Source organism: Balaenoptera physalus (assembly GCF_965194825.1).
Source record: "Balaenoptera physalus genome assembly, chromosome: 18".
In the NCBI taxonomy this organism is placed as follows: domain Eukaryota; kingdom Metazoa; phylum Chordata; class Mammalia; order Artiodactyla; family Balaenopteridae; genus Balaenoptera; species Balaenoptera physalus.
The window spans coordinates 10,595,463-10,614,471 of NC_138899.1; the positions used below are offsets into that span (position 1 = coordinate 10,595,463).

Sequence of the window (19,009 nt, forward strand, 5' to 3'; positions counted from 1 at the left end):
AGATCATACCTCCACCTCCTATACGTATGTCATCTTATTAGTTCTGGTCTTGTGTACGTGTGTGTGCTTCCAAAAATGAGCAGATACATGTATATATTCTTATTTCTCCTAGTTGTCTGCCAATATCTATTTTCCTTTCCTTCAATAAGAGAAATGCTACACTCTGCCTGAGGATATGGCCACCCTGTATCAACTACATCTCCCATTTTCCGAGCATCTAGGTATGACCACCTAGACTAACCACCAATAGGACAAGAGCAGAAATAAAGGGTGCTTTCTAGGTTATGCCCTGAAAAACAGTGAGCGTGAACTCCCCTGTCCCTGCTCTCTTCCTGCTGAGGCTGGATGATGGGCATGAAAGCAGCCACTTTGGACCCCCAAATGAAAACCATCTGCTGTGAAAGTGTGAGTCACCCTACTGGCCCTTGACAACCCCTTTCTCAACTGTTACATGGAAGAGACATTAAACTGCGTCTTTCTTAGGTCACTGTATTTTTGATTCTCACTGTCACAACTGCTTAGACTAGCTTAACTATGAAAGGTCTTCAGGTGGGAAGAAGACGGTGCATACCAGTAAATGAAGACAACAGTCAAGCAGGAAAAAAGGGGGCCTGAGAGAAAGTGGTATAAATCAGACTGCAGAGTCCATGCAGAGGCAATGGGAAGACACTAAAGCAGGGAAGTGATCACTGGCTTTGTACTTTAGAAAGATTATTCTGTGCATACTGAAGAATGGATTGATGTAGTAAAGAGTACTTGCAGAGAACCCAATCAGGAAGCTACTGCACTCATCCATGATACAGATAGTGTTGGCTTGGGACTACAGGGCCAGAGGAAAATAAAAAGACTCAAAAGTTAACTAGATGAAGTGTATAGACCCAGCCCCCTCAGACTGCCTTTGAGACCACTTTTCTGAGCCCAAGTGCTCACTGCCGTTACTTCAGGGACTCTGCATCCGTTACCAGAAGTACAAGCTTCCCTGCCCATCCTTGGAACCTCAGATAACTCAACCACCTCCTCCCTCCCCAAACACCTGCTCCCTCTTTTCCAGGCCTTTCCACAATACCTTCTGAGAGCCCGCTCCATGATCAGTTGGGTCTACCACAGATCCGGCATCTTCATGGGACATTCCACTCACCTCCTTCCCTCACCTGAAATACTCAACGCCCTCAAGGACCTCACTTCTCCAGCAACCCTCACTGCCACTTACAAAACATTACCTCTTCTAATCCTTGGAAAAACTTCCGTTTCCTTGAGGTTTATTTTCTCTGCTCAGGAAAACCTTCTCCAATTCTCTGTCATCTATCAACATCCTTGCACAGTGCAATATTCTCTAAAGAATTTATGTTACCCAACTCATGACCGTCCCTCTGCTCCTAACTCCTATCACCCATGTGGATGAGCCACACAACATTATCTCGGCTCCGTTCTTAGGATCTCAGGTCAAATAATCTGTTCTTCCACTTTAGCCACCTGGTCCCATAATCACACCCTGAAATCACCTAATGTTCAGTAACTGCACCACTTCCAAAATCACCAATTCAAAATACATCACTTTCCAACGGCAATCCCCATCTTTCCAGCTTATTTCCCAAGTGCCTTCTCTGGGCCAATACTGAAACTTCCAATCTAGAATGTGAGACATTCTATATGTCAACAACTGCCCCTGACTCTTCTGAAGAGTTAATGTTAAGACATACAAAGAGGGCAAGAAAATAAAGAGACATAACCAATATAAACTTTGATTGGAACATGCTGGGGCTAAAAAGCAGGTAAAAAACACACTGTGGGGAACAACTGGGGAAATTCCAATATGGACAGTACATTAGATGATATTATGAGATTGCTGCTAATTTCCTTTGGTGAGATAATGGTATTGTGGTTTTGGAGGAACATAATCTTACCCTTAAGATGCATTCTGAAGTATTTAGGAGCGATATGTCATAACGTCTGAAACTTTCTGTCAAATAGTTCAGGAAAAAAAACAGGAGAGAAGGGTGAAGGGGAGGGAGAAGACAAAGAAAGGAAGAGATGGAGAAAAAAAGCAAATGTAGAAAAGCTTAACAATTCATCTAGATGAAGAGTGTGCCAATGTGTAAAGTACTATCCATTCATCTTTTCTCTAGGTTTGAAAATGCCTAAAATTAAAAAGTCTGGGGGCTATGTATCAAGAACCACCTCCCGCTTTTGAGCTAAAAAAACAATATAAATTTCAATATGATGTGTATATATCCACGCCTTTCTCTGTGCTCATCCAAACATAACTAAAAATACCTTAGGACAAGAAGGTTTTAACTAAAAGCTTGCATTACTCTCCAAACTGCTTTTCTACTTTAATAATACATACAGACATGACTTCAAGTCACAGCTGCGCAGTATTTTATCACGAAGGTACGTCCATTTGGTGGACACTGCGACTGGTCAGAATTATGGCTACTACAAACAAGGCTGCTGTAAATGTCCTGTAAACAGCATCTCACAATTCAGTCTTTTAACACTATAGGGTAGATTCCCAAAAACTGAACAGCTAGGTGAAAGGACATGTACTTTTAACACCTAGTGCCAGTTTATCTTCCCCGAAGACAGCAGCAGGTCATACTTCAGAGATGCCTGAGTGTGCCCATCACCTTTACTTCACCAGCATGGTAAGTTACCAGTCTTTTTAAAAATGCTGCTCCTCTGGAGGAGTCGTTTTAAGGAAGCACAAGTAAAATATTCTCAAAAGAGTCACCTATGAGTCCGAAAGCAGTACTCACATTACTTTCAAAGGACAAAAAGGGAGAGGTGTGAAAAGAAAGATACCCTCTCCACCTCTGAATTCCCACTATACTTTTTTCACTCCACTATTATGGCACCTATGAATTTATATTACACTTATCTTATGTATTTTCCATACCAGGTATACTAGAAACTCTTTGAAATATAGTATCTCTCACTCATTCATTCACTCATTCAACAAATATTTATTAATCACCTACCATGTATCAGGAACTGCTAAGCACCAGTAATACACAAATAAACAAGGTAAACACCATCACTGCCCTCATGTACCTAATACTCTTATAGGATAATCCAACATTTAGCAATTAATTATACAACTAATGCTTTAATTACAGTGATGGTAAATGCTTTGAATAAGCAGTAGAACGGGGTGCAATGAAAGCATATAACTCAGCACACAGTACTGGGAATGGCCTAAAATGGGCTTTCAATATGGCTTATCCGTGGTTTAATAAATTTCACATAACACCAACTGATTGACAATGATTTATGACATACAGTTTTTAAACCTGTGGTTTTGCAACTGTAATGAGAGAGGGAGAAAAGAAGATGGGAACTAAAGTTACTGAACTTCCACAAGGCAGTACTGTTGCCAAGCCCTTCTACATACCGAACCTCATTTAATCCTCACCACTAATTTATAAGGCAGAGACTCACACTCTATCTCGTAAATGTGGAGTGTGAGATTCAGAGACACATAGTTACTAAATGGCATCCAGGACAGGATATGAATCCAGGCCTGTCTGATTTCTTTCTATTCTATCACAGTAAATCAAAGGTAGAAATTTCAGACCAAGCCTGGAAAAATCTATCTGCACAGTAAAATATATTTTGCTTTACACATGATACATTTAAAGTTAGGAGAATAATAGCAAGCCTACTTTGTATCTAAGTCACTTAATTAGAAAATATAGTGACTTGTGTACTTATACATAAAGTATAATAAGTAAATTAGTGGAAAACATGTTCATTTAAAAAAAAATATATGAAGGTGTATTCTGTAAATATAAAAGAATATTCCTTTCAGAAGCCAGACACAGTAGAAGAAAAACTTTTAGGTGGGACCAATGCTAATTTAATATTTTGACAAACTGCCCACATGCCATGCCACTATGTTATACCAAATCAAAGTTTAACAGAGATATGATACGACAAAGTATTCTTACTCAGATTGACTATCTCAGATTCATGAATTTACCATTCAAGCTCATTAGAATGAAACCTAAATTAACCAGCATCTAATAATTCAACAACCACAATAAAAAATTCAATGATAGGGCAGCGGCGGCGGGGGGTGGTCAGGGGAACATATAGAAAACTCTTACAAATACTTTAAAGGCCTCTGGGAATAATCTTGCCAAGTACTTTGTTTATGTCTATGTATGTATAGTTAAACACACACACACACACACACACCCGAATTAGATGTGTGTTCCAAACATGCACGAGAATAATTTTGTGGCAATATTATTTCTGTAGGGCAATAGACCTCTCAAGGCCTACTTAACCAATGTACAGCTAAAATATGCATCTGCTGCTTATGGTTGAACACAGCAGAGTTATAAAACCAGAAAATACTCTACCGTTTAGGCTAAAAAGGAGCTAGAGAAATAGCCAGAAAGAATATGAAGGGAAATTTTCAAATTCTTAGAGACTCTGGATGTTCATGGTACTTCTTAAAATTACACCTAGGTTCACGTGAAAGCTTTCCTTTCGTGGATGGAGGTGAATCACTAGCACATGAGATTAGATACAATCACCATCACTAGTTAACAGATGGGAAGAAAAGAGGGTAAGGGAAGGGAGGGAAGAAAGTTCTCCTGACCTAACAAAAGAAAAGCTGGAAGAGAAAACATGACAACAAGTGAGGATTGCATGACTTATCTACCAACAGATGAAAATTAGCAGGGCAAGGTAGATGTGTAAAAATAGTCACTAAATTGTCCTGGGCCGCTATTGTACAGTTGTCCAAACTGTCCACTGCACAAAGGAAGTTGGTCAAAGGGGCAAAGTAAGGGTTTGACATGCTCCATTGCTAGGCTGGGCTCCCTGTCTCAGGGCTAGAGACATCCAGAGAACACAGCACTTTTTCTAATTCACACAAAGTTGCAGTCACTTGTCAAGACTTTCGACCTACGGGCTGTATCCACTCAAAAGGAGGCTCTTTGAAATTGCAGAAAAGCTCCATGTGGGCTTGAGACGGGCTGTGTAGTCATATTCCACTGCCGTCCCACCCCTTCGGCCTCCAAAATATAGCCTCCCAGCCTCACTGCTATATTTAGTGAGCCGCCAGAAAAGAGCCAAACTATACAGCCAGTCTTTCTTACGGATGTTCTCAGACCCACACTATTCATTCACAATTCAAAGTGAACTTATATTTCACACTTTAAATTTGATATTAAACTCCATTATTCTGAAGCTGATGATAATTTATGTTGGGCTAAAGTAAAACGATCTTTTCATTACTAATGAAAGTTGCTAATAAAATTTATACTGTAATTTACTCCTTAAGGGAAATAAGTATAACTTTAATTATTTAAATTTAATGGCTCCTCCTAATACCATTATCACTACACACCCTAAAGGCTTGTAGGATCACACTTTGTTACACATTAGAATTATCCTGTATGCACGTGAGGTAAGAAAATTGCATTTGCTAGAAAATATTTTATAGTTTGCTCTAATTCAAAGAAGCAAAGAGCCATTCCCTCTACTCTCAAAGTAGTCAAATGTGGGTCACTATGGTTTAAATCTCCATACATTTTTAAGTTTCATACTTCAAAACTATACAAACAAAAAAACAAAGACAATAATAGAGCAAATTGGCTGTCAAGCTGCACTAGACAATAAAAGACTCCAGAATGAAGAGTCTATAAAATACTAAATGCTCATCCAGGGAAAGTCATAAATCATAAGTTTAATTAAGTAACTTAATTTCAGATGTATATGGAAAGTATACGATTGCTACAGAAAATGAAATACCTATTCTTAATTAGTATGTCAGTTTAATTCAAGTTTTTATTTCTATTTAAACGCATAGTAAGCAAATGTTCTATCGAATTCTCTAATTAATAAATCTTCAAGCTGTTTCTAGACCTGGACTCAATGTATAATAACATGACCTCAAATGTTTGTTTTTACCTCGAATAACATAATTATCCAGTGCATCTTCCATTCTTTTCAGTGCTTCCCTTCTATCAGAACCATATGTGATTAGCTAAAAGCAAGCAAACAAACAAAACAGTTTATATAGATATAGATCAATCTATCTATCTATAAGTCAAACATTTCATCCTAGTAAAAACTAAAATATTTCATAACAGATTTCCAGAATATATTTTGAAATTTCACAGTGGTTCAGTTTTTAGTACAAACTCTGTCAATTAAGATTTTTTTAAAGTAAACAAATATTAGAATCAAGCTATTTCAGACTTTTCTCCGAGATTTCACTATCACAGAAAAGAGCTATTTGAGGCAAACCAAAATGTAACAAAAACAAGCATATAAAAATTTAAGAGGAAAGATATCAAAATTGTGAACATTGAGGGTGGGATATAAACATCTGGGATAGTGGAGGATTAGGCAAGATTTGTTTTTTCTCTCCCTTCAAATATGACGCCCTGAATAGCTAATTTTACACATAATATAGCACAGAAGCAAAGGGTTCTTGTATTAGAAAAACAGAAAGATCTTACTGTTCTATATGATTTTGTGCCTATTTATATGTGTTAGACCTTTTATAAATTAGCAGTAAGAACTATTCGTAAAATATTTTTCTGGTTACTATGTTAGTCAATCTATAGTTTCCAATTTTTTAGTACATTTAATTAGCTGTTCAATATCAAGCCAGGTTGAAAATTAATTTGCAGGCCATTTTTCTGAACAGAAATGTATTCATCTAAAAATGGAACCCTATATCTATAATATTTTATTGTATTTTTTATTTTTTAATTAAATAGTATTTCTCTAACAAACAAAATACCTAAAGTTCACTTTAACAATATTAGTATAAAAACTTAAGTGAAAAAAGGAAAATGAAAAAATGGGTTGTTTACTACAACTACAGAAAAAAGTACACTTGGAAGAAAGAAAAATCTTAAGAAATAGGGCTTGGGAATTCCCTGGTGGTCCAGTGGTTAGGACTCCGAGCTTTCACTGCTGAGGCCTGCGTTCAATCCCTAGTCGGGAAACCTAAGATCCCGCAAGCCACTCGTCATGGTCAAAAAAAAAAAAAAAAGAAAGAAAAAGAAATAGGGGTTTTGGTAAAGAAGTCATCCTTCATTACAGGTCTATCACTTTAGAAAAAATAGGATATTCTAAATAAAATCCAGTTTCAACCACTACAGTAAGAATTTTACACTTTATAAGATCGTAAGATTTGAAAATGCCAAAAGATCTAAATTTAATTTTAAGTAGACTGGTTAATTTATTCTGGAAAGTCAAATTTCAAAAAGGGAGCAAAAAGACATCTTATAGTCTTACACAAAATTTAAGTATCTTAAATCTACATAAATAATTAGTAATTCATAAAAACTGAAGAGAAAAGGTGAAAAGTCCTCTAACAAACACAGCCTATCACCTCAACTCCTTGACATCACCTGCATTCATACTTTCATCTTGGACAATGTTCACTGGCCAGAAAGCAATGTAACTCCTCCCTGCAGTGGACTGGGTTGGTGCCACTGGTTAGCTAAGCTTGTTACTGTGGCGGCTGGGGTGATGGGGTGATGGGCTAATTTCACTGGGGAGGAGGGAGTGTTGCCAACTAACATGATGTCGAAATTTCTCTTAAGAGAAAGAAAAGCTGCTCAGCTTTCACTTTTCCATCAGTGGCCACCATTATTTGTTTAATTATAGCACATGATTCAGATAAAGTACCCATCCCAGACTTTTTTTTTTTCCCCAGACTTTTAAATTATATATGTCCATTGTCTCTTCAGAGGAAAACTGAAAGAAACCATTAAGAAGTCGAACTAACTTTTGAAATCATTGGATCATAATAAATGCTAATATCACTTCCTGGTTGGATGCCACTATCAACCCGGACCTGGGAGGAAGAAAGAAAAGAAAAGAAAGTTCATATTGTGAAGCTATCTTTCTAACAACAAATTTAATTTCCACGAAGCAGATGGATAATTTCAATCTCAAATAACATTTCAGCTTCCAGTAAGTAGAAAAACAATCTAAAAATACAGAGACCAGACTATCTTGATCTGTTATTATACAGTACAACACATATTTTTTTGTTCTCCCACTAAATGAAGGAACTAAGAAAGAGCAAAAAAAAACCCAAACAAACAAACAAAACTTTATACATCACTTTCGTGGGATGTGTTTGTAGCTATTTGACGGTGTCTTCCAACTGAAGGAGAGCATGAACGACGCCCCTTCTAATCACACTGCCCACTCTACTCTTCCGAGAGTTCCAGTGCGGACCCCAGTCAAGCCGTGCAGCAGGACCCGGGAGCTCTGCTCATCAGCTCCATAGGAACACTGGTCCTGTGGCTTTCATGTCTGTAACACTTTCCTTTCTTGCCTCACCCTCTCAACTGTAAAACGTGGTTTTTTTCTGTTACTGTTAGTCCCCTGAGACCTTAATGTTTATACAGCTTTTCTCATGGCTTTCCTTTGTAAGGACACAGCCCCAATTAAAGTTCTGATTTTGTGATTTTCACGGGGAAAAAAAAAATAGCACAAGTTCAAAATATTCTTTTGAAGAACCTGATTGCTGTTAACCAGCCAACAACTTAGTCAGTACATCGCTGATTCTTGTTTTCATCTCCCTGTTTGATACCAGCAGTAAGGCACAGAGGTTAGCCATGTAAAACTTTAAAATGAGCAGTTGCTGAGGATGAAATATTTATTAAATTATTGTGCTTAAGTTTTGGAATCTGAAGTATTTAAAAGCTAATCAAAATAGTTAAGATAGTCCAGCATGTCCTAGGGGGTTTGAGGAGAGAAGAATTTAATGGAAGCTGCTAGAACAGCAGGACTTTGGTGCCCAACATGGTAAAGGGGCGGGAAGAGAAGAGCAAAGCTCACATAGCTCTTCACCTGTGGGAAGAAGCCTCCCTAATAAACAGCAGCTCATCTGTCTGCAGCAAGGCAGAAAAAGGTCAACACAGCGGCTGTTAGGCCTTTAATATTTTAATTTAGGCAATTATCAAGGGACCACATGTAGAACCTCTTGTCTAGGGTATCCACATGAGGGTTCGATGATGGCTTTATTATACGATGACATCAAAAGATAAGCCACAGTTTCATTCTCTTAAAAAAAAAAATCATACTGTTACCCTCTTTGTAAGGTTTTAGAAGGTAACATTATCACATACCCAGAGTGCTTTTATTTCTGTATTTGCAAACAACTCATGAAATAATATGGATATTTATATTTGCATTCACATTCATATATGAAAATCTTCATTCTAAATGAAAATCATTCAGCACACTTAAAACATATATTTGGCTTTCTATTTTCTGAAAACACACTTCAGGACATCAACTGAAGTTCTATGAAATTCACAGTGTTTATAAAAACTATAAAAGAATTAATGGGGCAGCTGTGAAAGCAATAATATCAAAATCTACCTCCTAGACACATTTAAATTGCCCCAAAATGACAACTGGTGATCAAGTTACATAACAGAAAAGACATCTCTGAACTTGCATTTTTTTAACTGTAGTAGCAAAAAGTTAAAGACCTAATTTTACCACCATGTATTATTTAAAACCATAGCATGCTTGCTAAAGCTGTGTTTAAAACTGAGATTGGTACAAGTTCTAAAACTTTTGACTTAAAACATATGCTACTATTTGCTACATAAACTGCTACAAAGCTAGTGTGGAACTTTGATGTTCAACCCACTAGTAAAATAACAGACAATAAAGAATATTTTTTACATTCTCCTATAGTAACTTAAAACTTTAGTTACCTTGAATAACACCACCCTAAAAGTTAAGTTACCTAGGGCTCTTAGATATAACTACGTCTTTGTTATTTAATAAAATTATCATCACAGAAGGTATGTCTTTTTAATTTAAAAATATATACGGTAAAATAAAGATGTATTAAATATAATCAACACATATCTTTGTATAAGCAAATCAACATTTCCAATTTAAAACTGTAACAAAGCATGAAAACTCTAACTTACAATTTACTGTCTATGCAGCTTTTTCCAAATGATAATCAGAATTCAAAAAAATGTCTAACAATGAATTAAAATTAAGTCTCCATTCCTCCACTGAAACAAAGCCTATAACAAAAAATATATTTTAGCTTTTGCACTAAAAGCTTTAAGAATAAAGTCAAGTGGAATTGTAACCAAATTTCTAAGCAGAAAAAAACTGCAGTCTGAAAATAACAAATTTACAAAATATAGTGATCAAAGATAAGAAAATCTTCATCTTTGCCACATAAGCAAATAGGAGGCTTAGAGAAGAATGTGAAAAACACAAACCAGAAGTTAACTCTGAAGTATGTATTCTTGTGATCAAAAACGGTTAAGAGCTGCAAAGGATCTCCTGAGTTAAAACTAATCTAGTTTAAGAAGGCAAGGAAGAAAAACTACCACCACCACCACCCAAGCACCTGTGTATGAGTCTCAAACCATTGCTCAGAAACCTCGGGCATAATTTAAATGTCTTTCTTCACACAGTGGACCCTGTGAAACTATCAGCCAGCTCCCACCCTTCATTCTTGATTCACCTCTCCCCCTCAGCACAACTCCCAGCCCGCCATGTCTACCTGACAAGTGACAGCCCAATCTGATTAAATGCTTCCAAGGGAGGGGACTCATGGGCCTCCATGACAGGCCAAAAGTGATCACCATGGAGATACATAATTACAGCTGTCAGCGCATCTACTGTCCTGCTGACATCAATTTGATTGCTCCCAGCAATAATGATAGACAAAGCTTAGTGTGCACTCTCCCGCACCCAATCACTTTATCTATTCCTTGGTCCATTTAGCTGACATGCAACATTCACACAAGCAAATAACAGCAGTAAGCAGAACATTTAAGGCATTTTAATTGTTTTTTCTTTCTATGGATGGCTCACAACTGCAAATGTTATTACATAAAGCTCCTGCTGCAGCATTAATTGAAGAAAGATTTGGTGGGACAAAGACTGTAGGGGGTACAGTTTGTCCATTATCACTTGTACTTTCAACAGGTCTCACGTTTGAAAATTGCAAATTGCAAAAACTTGCGAGGGCAAAATGTTTGACATCCTGTTAGCTATTACAACATGGTGAAAACTTCTAACAACTAGAGTAATCATTATGAATTCTTATTTAATACTTTTTTGTTTGATTAAAAAAATGTTTAGATATGTCCCTATGATACTTGTTTTCTCATCTGCTATTTAACGTCACATAATGCCTGTTAAATCTTTACAATTTTTCTTCTGCCTTCAGGCTTTGAACACAGCATGGAGTCTCCGAGCCTAGAAAGGGTCAAGTCCCTTTAGAAAGCACATGGGCAAAAACAATTTAAAAAGTGAAATAAATCATATATCCAATAACATCTTCAAATTTAGAATTCTTCCTGTAATCTTTCACCATCTTCATGCCAGGAATCAAACTGAATAATCATATTCACAGATGGTACAGCCTTGTCATCCACTAGCTAACATAATGTCATATATATACGCACTTACTACCTTGATTAAGATAAAGGGTATGTCCTTGTTCTTTTCATGCAACAAAAACTATTTAAAGAACAGCTATTAAACACAGAAGAAGTGTAAATACAGTGGACAGCGGTCGCCTTTCTTTAAGTGGTGTACATAATACGTACTTCTTAAAGGCTTTGACACTTCATAGAGGTACACTTTGTTTTCCTTAATCCATTTAGATTAACGAGCTGATTCTGTGCTTGATTTCTTGACATCGGACTATACAGGGAAGCAGGATTAGATTTATTGAAAAGATTAAATTGTAACACGGAAATGTCATTTCCCATTCTTAAGATTCCATGAATCTTCTTCATTATGACTTTCAGAAGAACTGGGAACACTGTAAGCTATCATTTATTTAGAAGTCAGATGTCTCCAGACTTCCCCTGTTAGGTGAATTCTGACTTTCCTGAACATCATACAGTACAAAATATGAAAAAACAAAAAACTGTGATTCCCCATGAATTTCACTTGTCATCCAATTTACACCCTTTGGTGTTGACATGCTTTAACATAAAAGTGTGACATAAATCAAGATTTTTTAACCCCTCACTTGATATTACAGCTTAATGACTTACACCAGGTAGATGTATTGGTTCTTGGTACTGAGACAATCTCCCAATAGACGGTAAACCAAAAGACTTGTAGGGGTCCTGAAAGTTCAAAGGACAGGAAGCACAGTCTTTGAAATATAAGTCAGCACAAGTAAGGTTAAATATTTATACAGTGAAGAAGCATTTATAGGCCTATTTACCAAATCACAGATTTCAGAATATTACTGTCTTATCCTCACTCTAGACAACTTAGAAATGTATTTAAAAATCAAACAGAACTGTAAGCAGAATTTAGCCTGACCTTGATCATACTTTATTGAAATTGGTAAAATTCCAACTTTCTATAATCTTCTTAGAATGCCTTGGGCAAAAATAAAATAACCTAAGAGCTACATCAAAACATACTCAAGTTCAGAACAACAAATGTAGTGCACTAAAGATATTTGTTTTTCTTACTCTCAAACCAGCTCACATATGGTAAAATTTGAGCATTTTAGTTCTTCAAACAAAGGCCTGAAAAGTAACTTTGAATGTGCTACTAGATATATGCTCCATTTATAAATATCTTAGATCAGAATAAATAGTAAGTTCAGTGTTATAACAATAGGAAAGAAAAGAATACCACTTAACATATAATATAACCAAGCCATAGATATTTCTCAAGATCCTTTAAAAAATTTCAAAAAAACTTGCAGAATTTTTAAACACAGATACTACTAGTTTGTTTTTTATTTTACAGATAGGCTTCGATGTCTAAAAGTAAAAGATGGTATAAATGTTTCCTTGCATTTTTGTTTTAACCATTTGAAAAAAAGCATTTTCAGATGTTGACTGCTTTACCTGATTAATTATAAAATAAAATTAAAGTATTAAACTGAGAGTTTTTGAGTTAAATCCATAATTAAAACTATGAATTGAAGCTTTGCAATTTAAATTTTAGTTGTTATTTTTACATAATCATAAGAGATAAAATTATTAGGGAAAAACTGTTGGGAAAAATTTAAACACTGAACTAACAACTGATGTATAAGGTAGCTCTTTAAAACACACACACACACAAACACACACACACACACACACACACACACACACACAGAGAAACAAATGCCCCTTTTCATTTCGAATGTGGTTTGAAAATAAGCAAAAACAAAAACCATGGTCCATTCAAGCACAACAATATTTAACTAATGCTTTCTTGTTCCTTAAAATGATTAGTAGCTATTCCTCCAACCAGAAAAAAACACATGAAAATTAATTAAACTCAATCCTTTAAAACTATTTTGAGTTACGTTAAAATGATCTAACCTTTTTTTCTGGTTCATTTATGGATTACATAATCAAATACTTGACACAAGTTATAAAACCCTAAGTTTACCTTGTGCTTAGCTATATGTGGTCCCATAACTCAGGACACAACCACCATCCTTCCTCCCAACATCATTCATTTTACCTCGGCATAAACCCGACATTCAACTGCCCAGCCGCTGATGGGAATATCAGCTTGTTTGTGCCTGAGAGGGTAACCCTTGGCAACACGGATCATTTCTTGGACTAGGTCCAGGCCAGTAATGCATTCTGTGACAGGATGCTCAACCTGCAAGGCCAAGATGTGCCAGTCAATAGTTGTAGGAAAAGGTAAATAAACAGAAATAAGAACAATGTCAACAATTTCTGGGTAAAATGAGGTTAATTATATTTAATATTTAATCATATTTGACTATTTTTTAAAATTTTTATTTTATTTTATTTTTCGGCTGCGCTGGGTCTTAGTTGTGGCACGCGGGATCTTTAGTTGTGGCATGCATACTTCTTAGCTGCGGCACACGTGCAGGATCTAGTTCCCAGACCAGGAATCAAATCCGGGCCCCGTGCATTGGGAGCGCACTGGATTGGTGGTCTTACCCACTGGACCACCAAGGAAGTTCCCATATTTAACTTTAAAATGATCTAAGAGAATAAAATTAAAGAATCAACACCATATAGTACAAAGCTGGGTAAGAAAAATGACACCCCAAAATTATCTGTAAACTATCTGTAGTACTTTTCCCAGTTTTTATTTAGATGTGGTCCAACAATGTTTAACACTTTTAATTTTGAGACTAATTCTTACCTGAAAATTACATATTTAGCTACAATCCTCAATGTGGCTGATAATCAACCTATTCTGCTACACTTAGCATGGCATCTATAGAGGCGGCTTATGATTTTCCAAAGCACTAGTCTCGCCTGAGTTTCACCAACCTGCATGCTTTCACTAACCTGTCCTGACAAGCAACCAGACTAGCGTACTCTTACGTCAATGCAGCGTAGCAGAAACGAGCAGATGGGTCCTGCAGGTTGTTCTCCCTCCAGACCTACGTGGGGAGTGCTTAGCATGCAGAGTAACAAAACTGAGCCAGTGAAATCACGGCTCTCTCAGCAAACTGCTGATAACTACTTTGGATGATGCTGTCATGGGGATCCCTGGCCTTCCACACTAGCACACGGGATACACATATACAAAAACATGCAGAGACAGACAGGGATACTAACAGACATACACATCCTTATAAATCTGATCGACTGCTTACAAGATCCTAAACTTAACTGAGCTAAAATAAAGCCACTTTGGCACTGGTAAAGAGTAGAGAATCTGTCTCTCATGCAAAACCTTGAATACGTTTTGAAAATTTAAATTAAATTTTGGCCACATCTGCTGCTTTGATACCAATTTCTTTTCTCATAAAAATTACGCATGTTCTAAATGCACTTCACAATAGTTTCTTTATCATGACATGTCATATTTCATACACTCTGACACGGGAAAAGGTCAATGAACAAACGAATTGTCTTCCCATCTTCAACTACGCTAATTGAAGGACAGGACTTAGTCATTATAATAATCTTGAAGCTTATCATAAGCAGACAATGCCATGGTCTTTTAAAAAAAAAAAGCTTTGTAAAAATAAACAGATGGCATCCATAATTAGCTCTGTGTGTGTTATGAGTTTGTTTACAGTTTCAACAACATTTTAAGACATTTTGACATAATTTTAATGACAAATCATGACTAAAATAAGCATTGATCCTTTGTAAAATAAACGTGACACTAAGTAAAGATCTTATTAGATAGTTTAGAATATATCAATATATTTTTGGGAGCAAACTATGGTTTTGAGAGAAACAAGATTTTTTAATTTATTTATTTATTTTATTTTTTCGCTGCGTTGCAGCGAGCGGGGGCTACTCTTCGTTGCGGTGTGCGGGCTTCTCATTGCAGTGGCTTCTCTTGTTGTGGAGCACGGGCTCTAGGAGTACGGGCTACAGTAGTTGTGGCACGCGGGCCCAGTAGTTGTGGCGCACGGGCTTAGCTGCTCAGTGGCACGTGGGATCTTCCCGGACCAGGGCTCGAACCTGTGTCCCCTGCATTGGCAGGCAGATTCTTAACCACTGCGCCACCAGGGAAGTCCCAAAAAACAAGATTCTATATGATAAATATAATAAGAAAGGAACGATTGTAAAGCCCCTCTATTAGTGCTAGAAACAAATTTCATGTGAGAAAGCATCTTACCACTATAATTATTCAAGAGCTGAACCTACTATGTGCCCAAGGGCTCTATATCAGTACTATCCACATATCTTTGTTAAGTGAGAAAACATTTTTAAAAGCTCAGAGAATGATTTAATTTCATCCTTCTACGTCTAGTGCCCAGAAAAGTACATACTATATAGTAGACAAATAAATATACATTGAATGAACGAGCAGCAAATCCAGAGTCACACCCATAGTAAGTGGTAGAGGCAGGGTTGGAATTTATGTCACTCCAGAGGCGATATGACCTTCCTGTTCTTCCTCGTGGAAAAATGTATATGAAAGAACATAGTTAACATAAACGGCTATATAATTATGAGCTGCTGTCTTTTACAAAATACATTATTACAAAGTCTAAAGATTTGGTCAGTCAAAAATTCATTGTAAGGCTCTGTTTCACCTTAGAAGACCTCCCTATAATGTGTAGGAAAAAAAAGTTTATCAGACCTGTATTGAATAGAATCTAAAAATGGACCCACTTTAATCCAACTTAGAGTTACATTAACAGTAACACAACATTTTACAATCTTAATTAGTGAGCTGCAAGTATTTCAAAATAAAATAAGTAGATAACTAAAATAATAACTAGCTGCTAAAGGCAAAATCATTAAAGAATTTTTAAAAAAATATCCACTTAGGTTCAAGTATTGTTAAAGTATACAAAATAGTCTGACATACCTGAATTTTTCAGGTAACAGTAATATGTCTTTTTAAAGTAAAACAATTTTAAACATTTTTGAAAGAAATCTTTCTAAATACATTTTAATAGAATTCTGAAGTTATTTAACAGGATGTGTGAAACATTTCCTTTAGACCCTGTATTATTATTATCATCAGGAATCTTGTAAATGTAACACTGACTAAATAACCATGTCTATCCCCCATCCCTGAGAATTTAGGCATAGTTTGCCTGTGCAAGTTAAACTCAACACTTAAGAGATAAGGGCAGGGGCTTCCCTGGTGGCGCAGTGGTTGAGAATCTGCCTGCCGATGCAGGGGACACGGGTTCGAGCCCTGGTCTGGGAAGATCCCACATGCCGCGGAGCAAGTAGGCCCGTGAGCCACAACTACTGAGCCTGCGCGTCTGGAGCCTGTGCTCCGCAACAAGAGAGGCCGCGATAGTGAGAGGCCCGCGCACCGCGATGAAGAGTGGCCCCCACTTGCCACAAGTGGAGAAAGCCCTCGCACAGAAACGAAGACCCAACACAACCAAAAATAAATAAATAAATAAACAATAATTAAAATTAAAAAAAAAAAAAAAAGAGAGATAAGGGCAGAGGTTACAAAGAGACAAAACGGCTGACAGGCCAAAATATAATTCAATGAATGATTTTAAAATATCATTAAAATACTATCCTCTAGCCCTTGAATAAAAATCTAGTGTTTAAAGACAAAAGGCCAGGGATACCCCGTTCTTGCCTGAAGAACCTACCCCTGCAGGACTCTGAGGCCCAAAAGTCAACCCAGGAAGAAGAATGAAAGGCCTGGAAGCTTCTGAAATGCAGAGATATAAAAAAATGACTGTGAACCCTCTGAGCACACAGCCTGCTGTCCCTTATTTATCCTCAGATATTCCAAATGTTTCCCTTGTTTATCCACAGAAAATAAAACTAGTGAACTGCGAAAAAAAGAAAGAAAGAAAAGGAAAGGAGAAAGGAAGGGAGGGAGGTAAGATCAATGGAAAGTAAAGGTGGCTAACTGGAACAAAAGGTTATAAAAAGAAAAAAAAGCTCAAAGATTGGCCTCTGGTAAGCCAACAAGTTTACCTCGTCCAACCTAGAAGAAAAAACTACCTCTGAAAGTATGATGCTAATAAACATCTATTCTGAGGGCTATTATGTGGGGGGAGGCGGTGGGGGACAAGGTTTCTGAGCAACTTCTCTCTGGGAAACACTGAGTTAACTGAAGTTAAACAGGTTTATTTAAGAAAAGACTCCTCAGACTCATTAATCTGTGAATATGCCTCGGGACTCTAGGAGGAGGCTGTACAGCACTTATGTCACCACGCACCTTCTTCTGCAGACTATCTTTATGGACTGAGACTTCCACAGGACACACGTTTAGAAACAATGTCTTTTCTAAAGGTTCAAAACACAAACATTCAAAATACAAAACTCAATTCCCTTATGTGACTCTGTCCTCACCAAACAAATTTTTGGTCCTCATACATGATTTCCCTATTCAACAGAAATGTGTGCTAGTTCCAAGAAACATGAAAGAGGGATCCACCAGATAGTATGATTGTGCATTAGAGATTAATATATTGACATTCTAGTATATAAATCTTGTGATTTAGTCAGCAAAAGTAATACCTAGCCATAGAGAGAGAGAGAGAGAGAGAGAGGCAAGACATACACATACAAGCCAAAAAAAGAGTAAGCCATCCAAGTTAGAATTTCTGAATCCTCAAAGGCAAATTATTGAATGGGATATATTCATCAAGTCAGTGCTACTCTGCAGGTTCTATTACTAGCTTATCAATCAGTTTGTACTAGCAATGCCCCTATCTCGCCATGAATCTTTTGTTCAAACAGATACAAACAACTACAATCATCAAATGCCTTATTATGATACATAATCACACTCAAGATCTAGAATGAGTATGTACAGTTCTATACACCTACATTAGATGGTCACAGTCAGCCAGCTTTTTATAGATCTATTTGCTATTTTAATTTAGTCTTCTTAGTCACCATCAAACTGTCACTATTGTCAGTGTTTGTGTAGACCTCTTGCCACTCTCTTACTAATTTGTTGCTTCAAATGTATTTCTCAAAAAAATAAATAACTGAGCTTATCAAATGCAACGGTGAGGTAAACTAGGTTTTGATTCACCTGAGTTTTGATGTATCAAATTTCAATAGTAATAAATTTAGAAAAGCTAAATCTTTCTGGCATTGTGTCGTCATTATCTATCTACCTTCTGATTCTAAAAGTTAAAATCGTAAATTCTGCCACTGCCACTGTAGTCTTTAGCCTTATTCCTCCTTAAATACAAACTAGGAAGTATCTAAAACTAATGAAGGAGAGAATGAGATATGCCCAGAGCCTCAAAGTACCTCCCTATAAGATACCTTCATTAATGACAAGGGGAGAAACACTAACACTACGGTGGGGAAATGCAAGAGATGCCACCTTTTCTTTTTTTTTAATTGGAGTTTAGTTGCCTTACAATGTTGGGTTAGCTTCTGCTGTGCAGCAAAGTGAATCAGCTATACGTATACATACTATCTACTCTTTTTTAGATTTCCTTTCCATTTAGGTCACCACAGAGCACTGAGTAGAGTTTGCTGTGCTACACAGTAGGTTCTCATTAGTTATCTATTTTACACATAATAGTGTATACATGTCAATCTCAGTCTCCCAGTTCATCCCACCCACCCCTTCCCCGCTTGGTAACCATAAGTTCGTAAGAGATGCCACG

The 19,009-nt window shown here is 36.8% G+C and overlaps 1 protein-coding gene across 3 annotated transcripts in view; it reads right to left on the minus strand.

Annotated features, from left to right (window-relative positions):
* The window catches only part of PCCA (propionyl-CoA carboxylase subunit alpha), a 358,193-nt gene that overhangs the window by 178,206 nt on the left and 160,978 nt on the right, over nucleotides 1-19,009 (minus strand). For all 3 annotated transcript variants that reach the window (XM_082434636.1, XM_082434634.1, XM_082434635.1), the window contains exons 13-16: nucleotides 13,465-13,608; nucleotides 12,039-12,113; nucleotides 7,760-7,828; nucleotides 5,923-5,998 (exon numbers count right to left, since the gene is read on the minus strand). In XM_082434636.1, coding sequence (XP_082290762.1) covers nucleotides 5,923-5,998; nucleotides 7,760-7,828; nucleotides 12,039-12,113; nucleotides 13,465-13,608 — 364 coding nt within the window. The remainder of the gene's footprint in view (nucleotides 1-5,922; nucleotides 5,999-7,759; nucleotides 7,829-12,038; nucleotides 12,114-13,464; nucleotides 13,609-19,009) is intronic.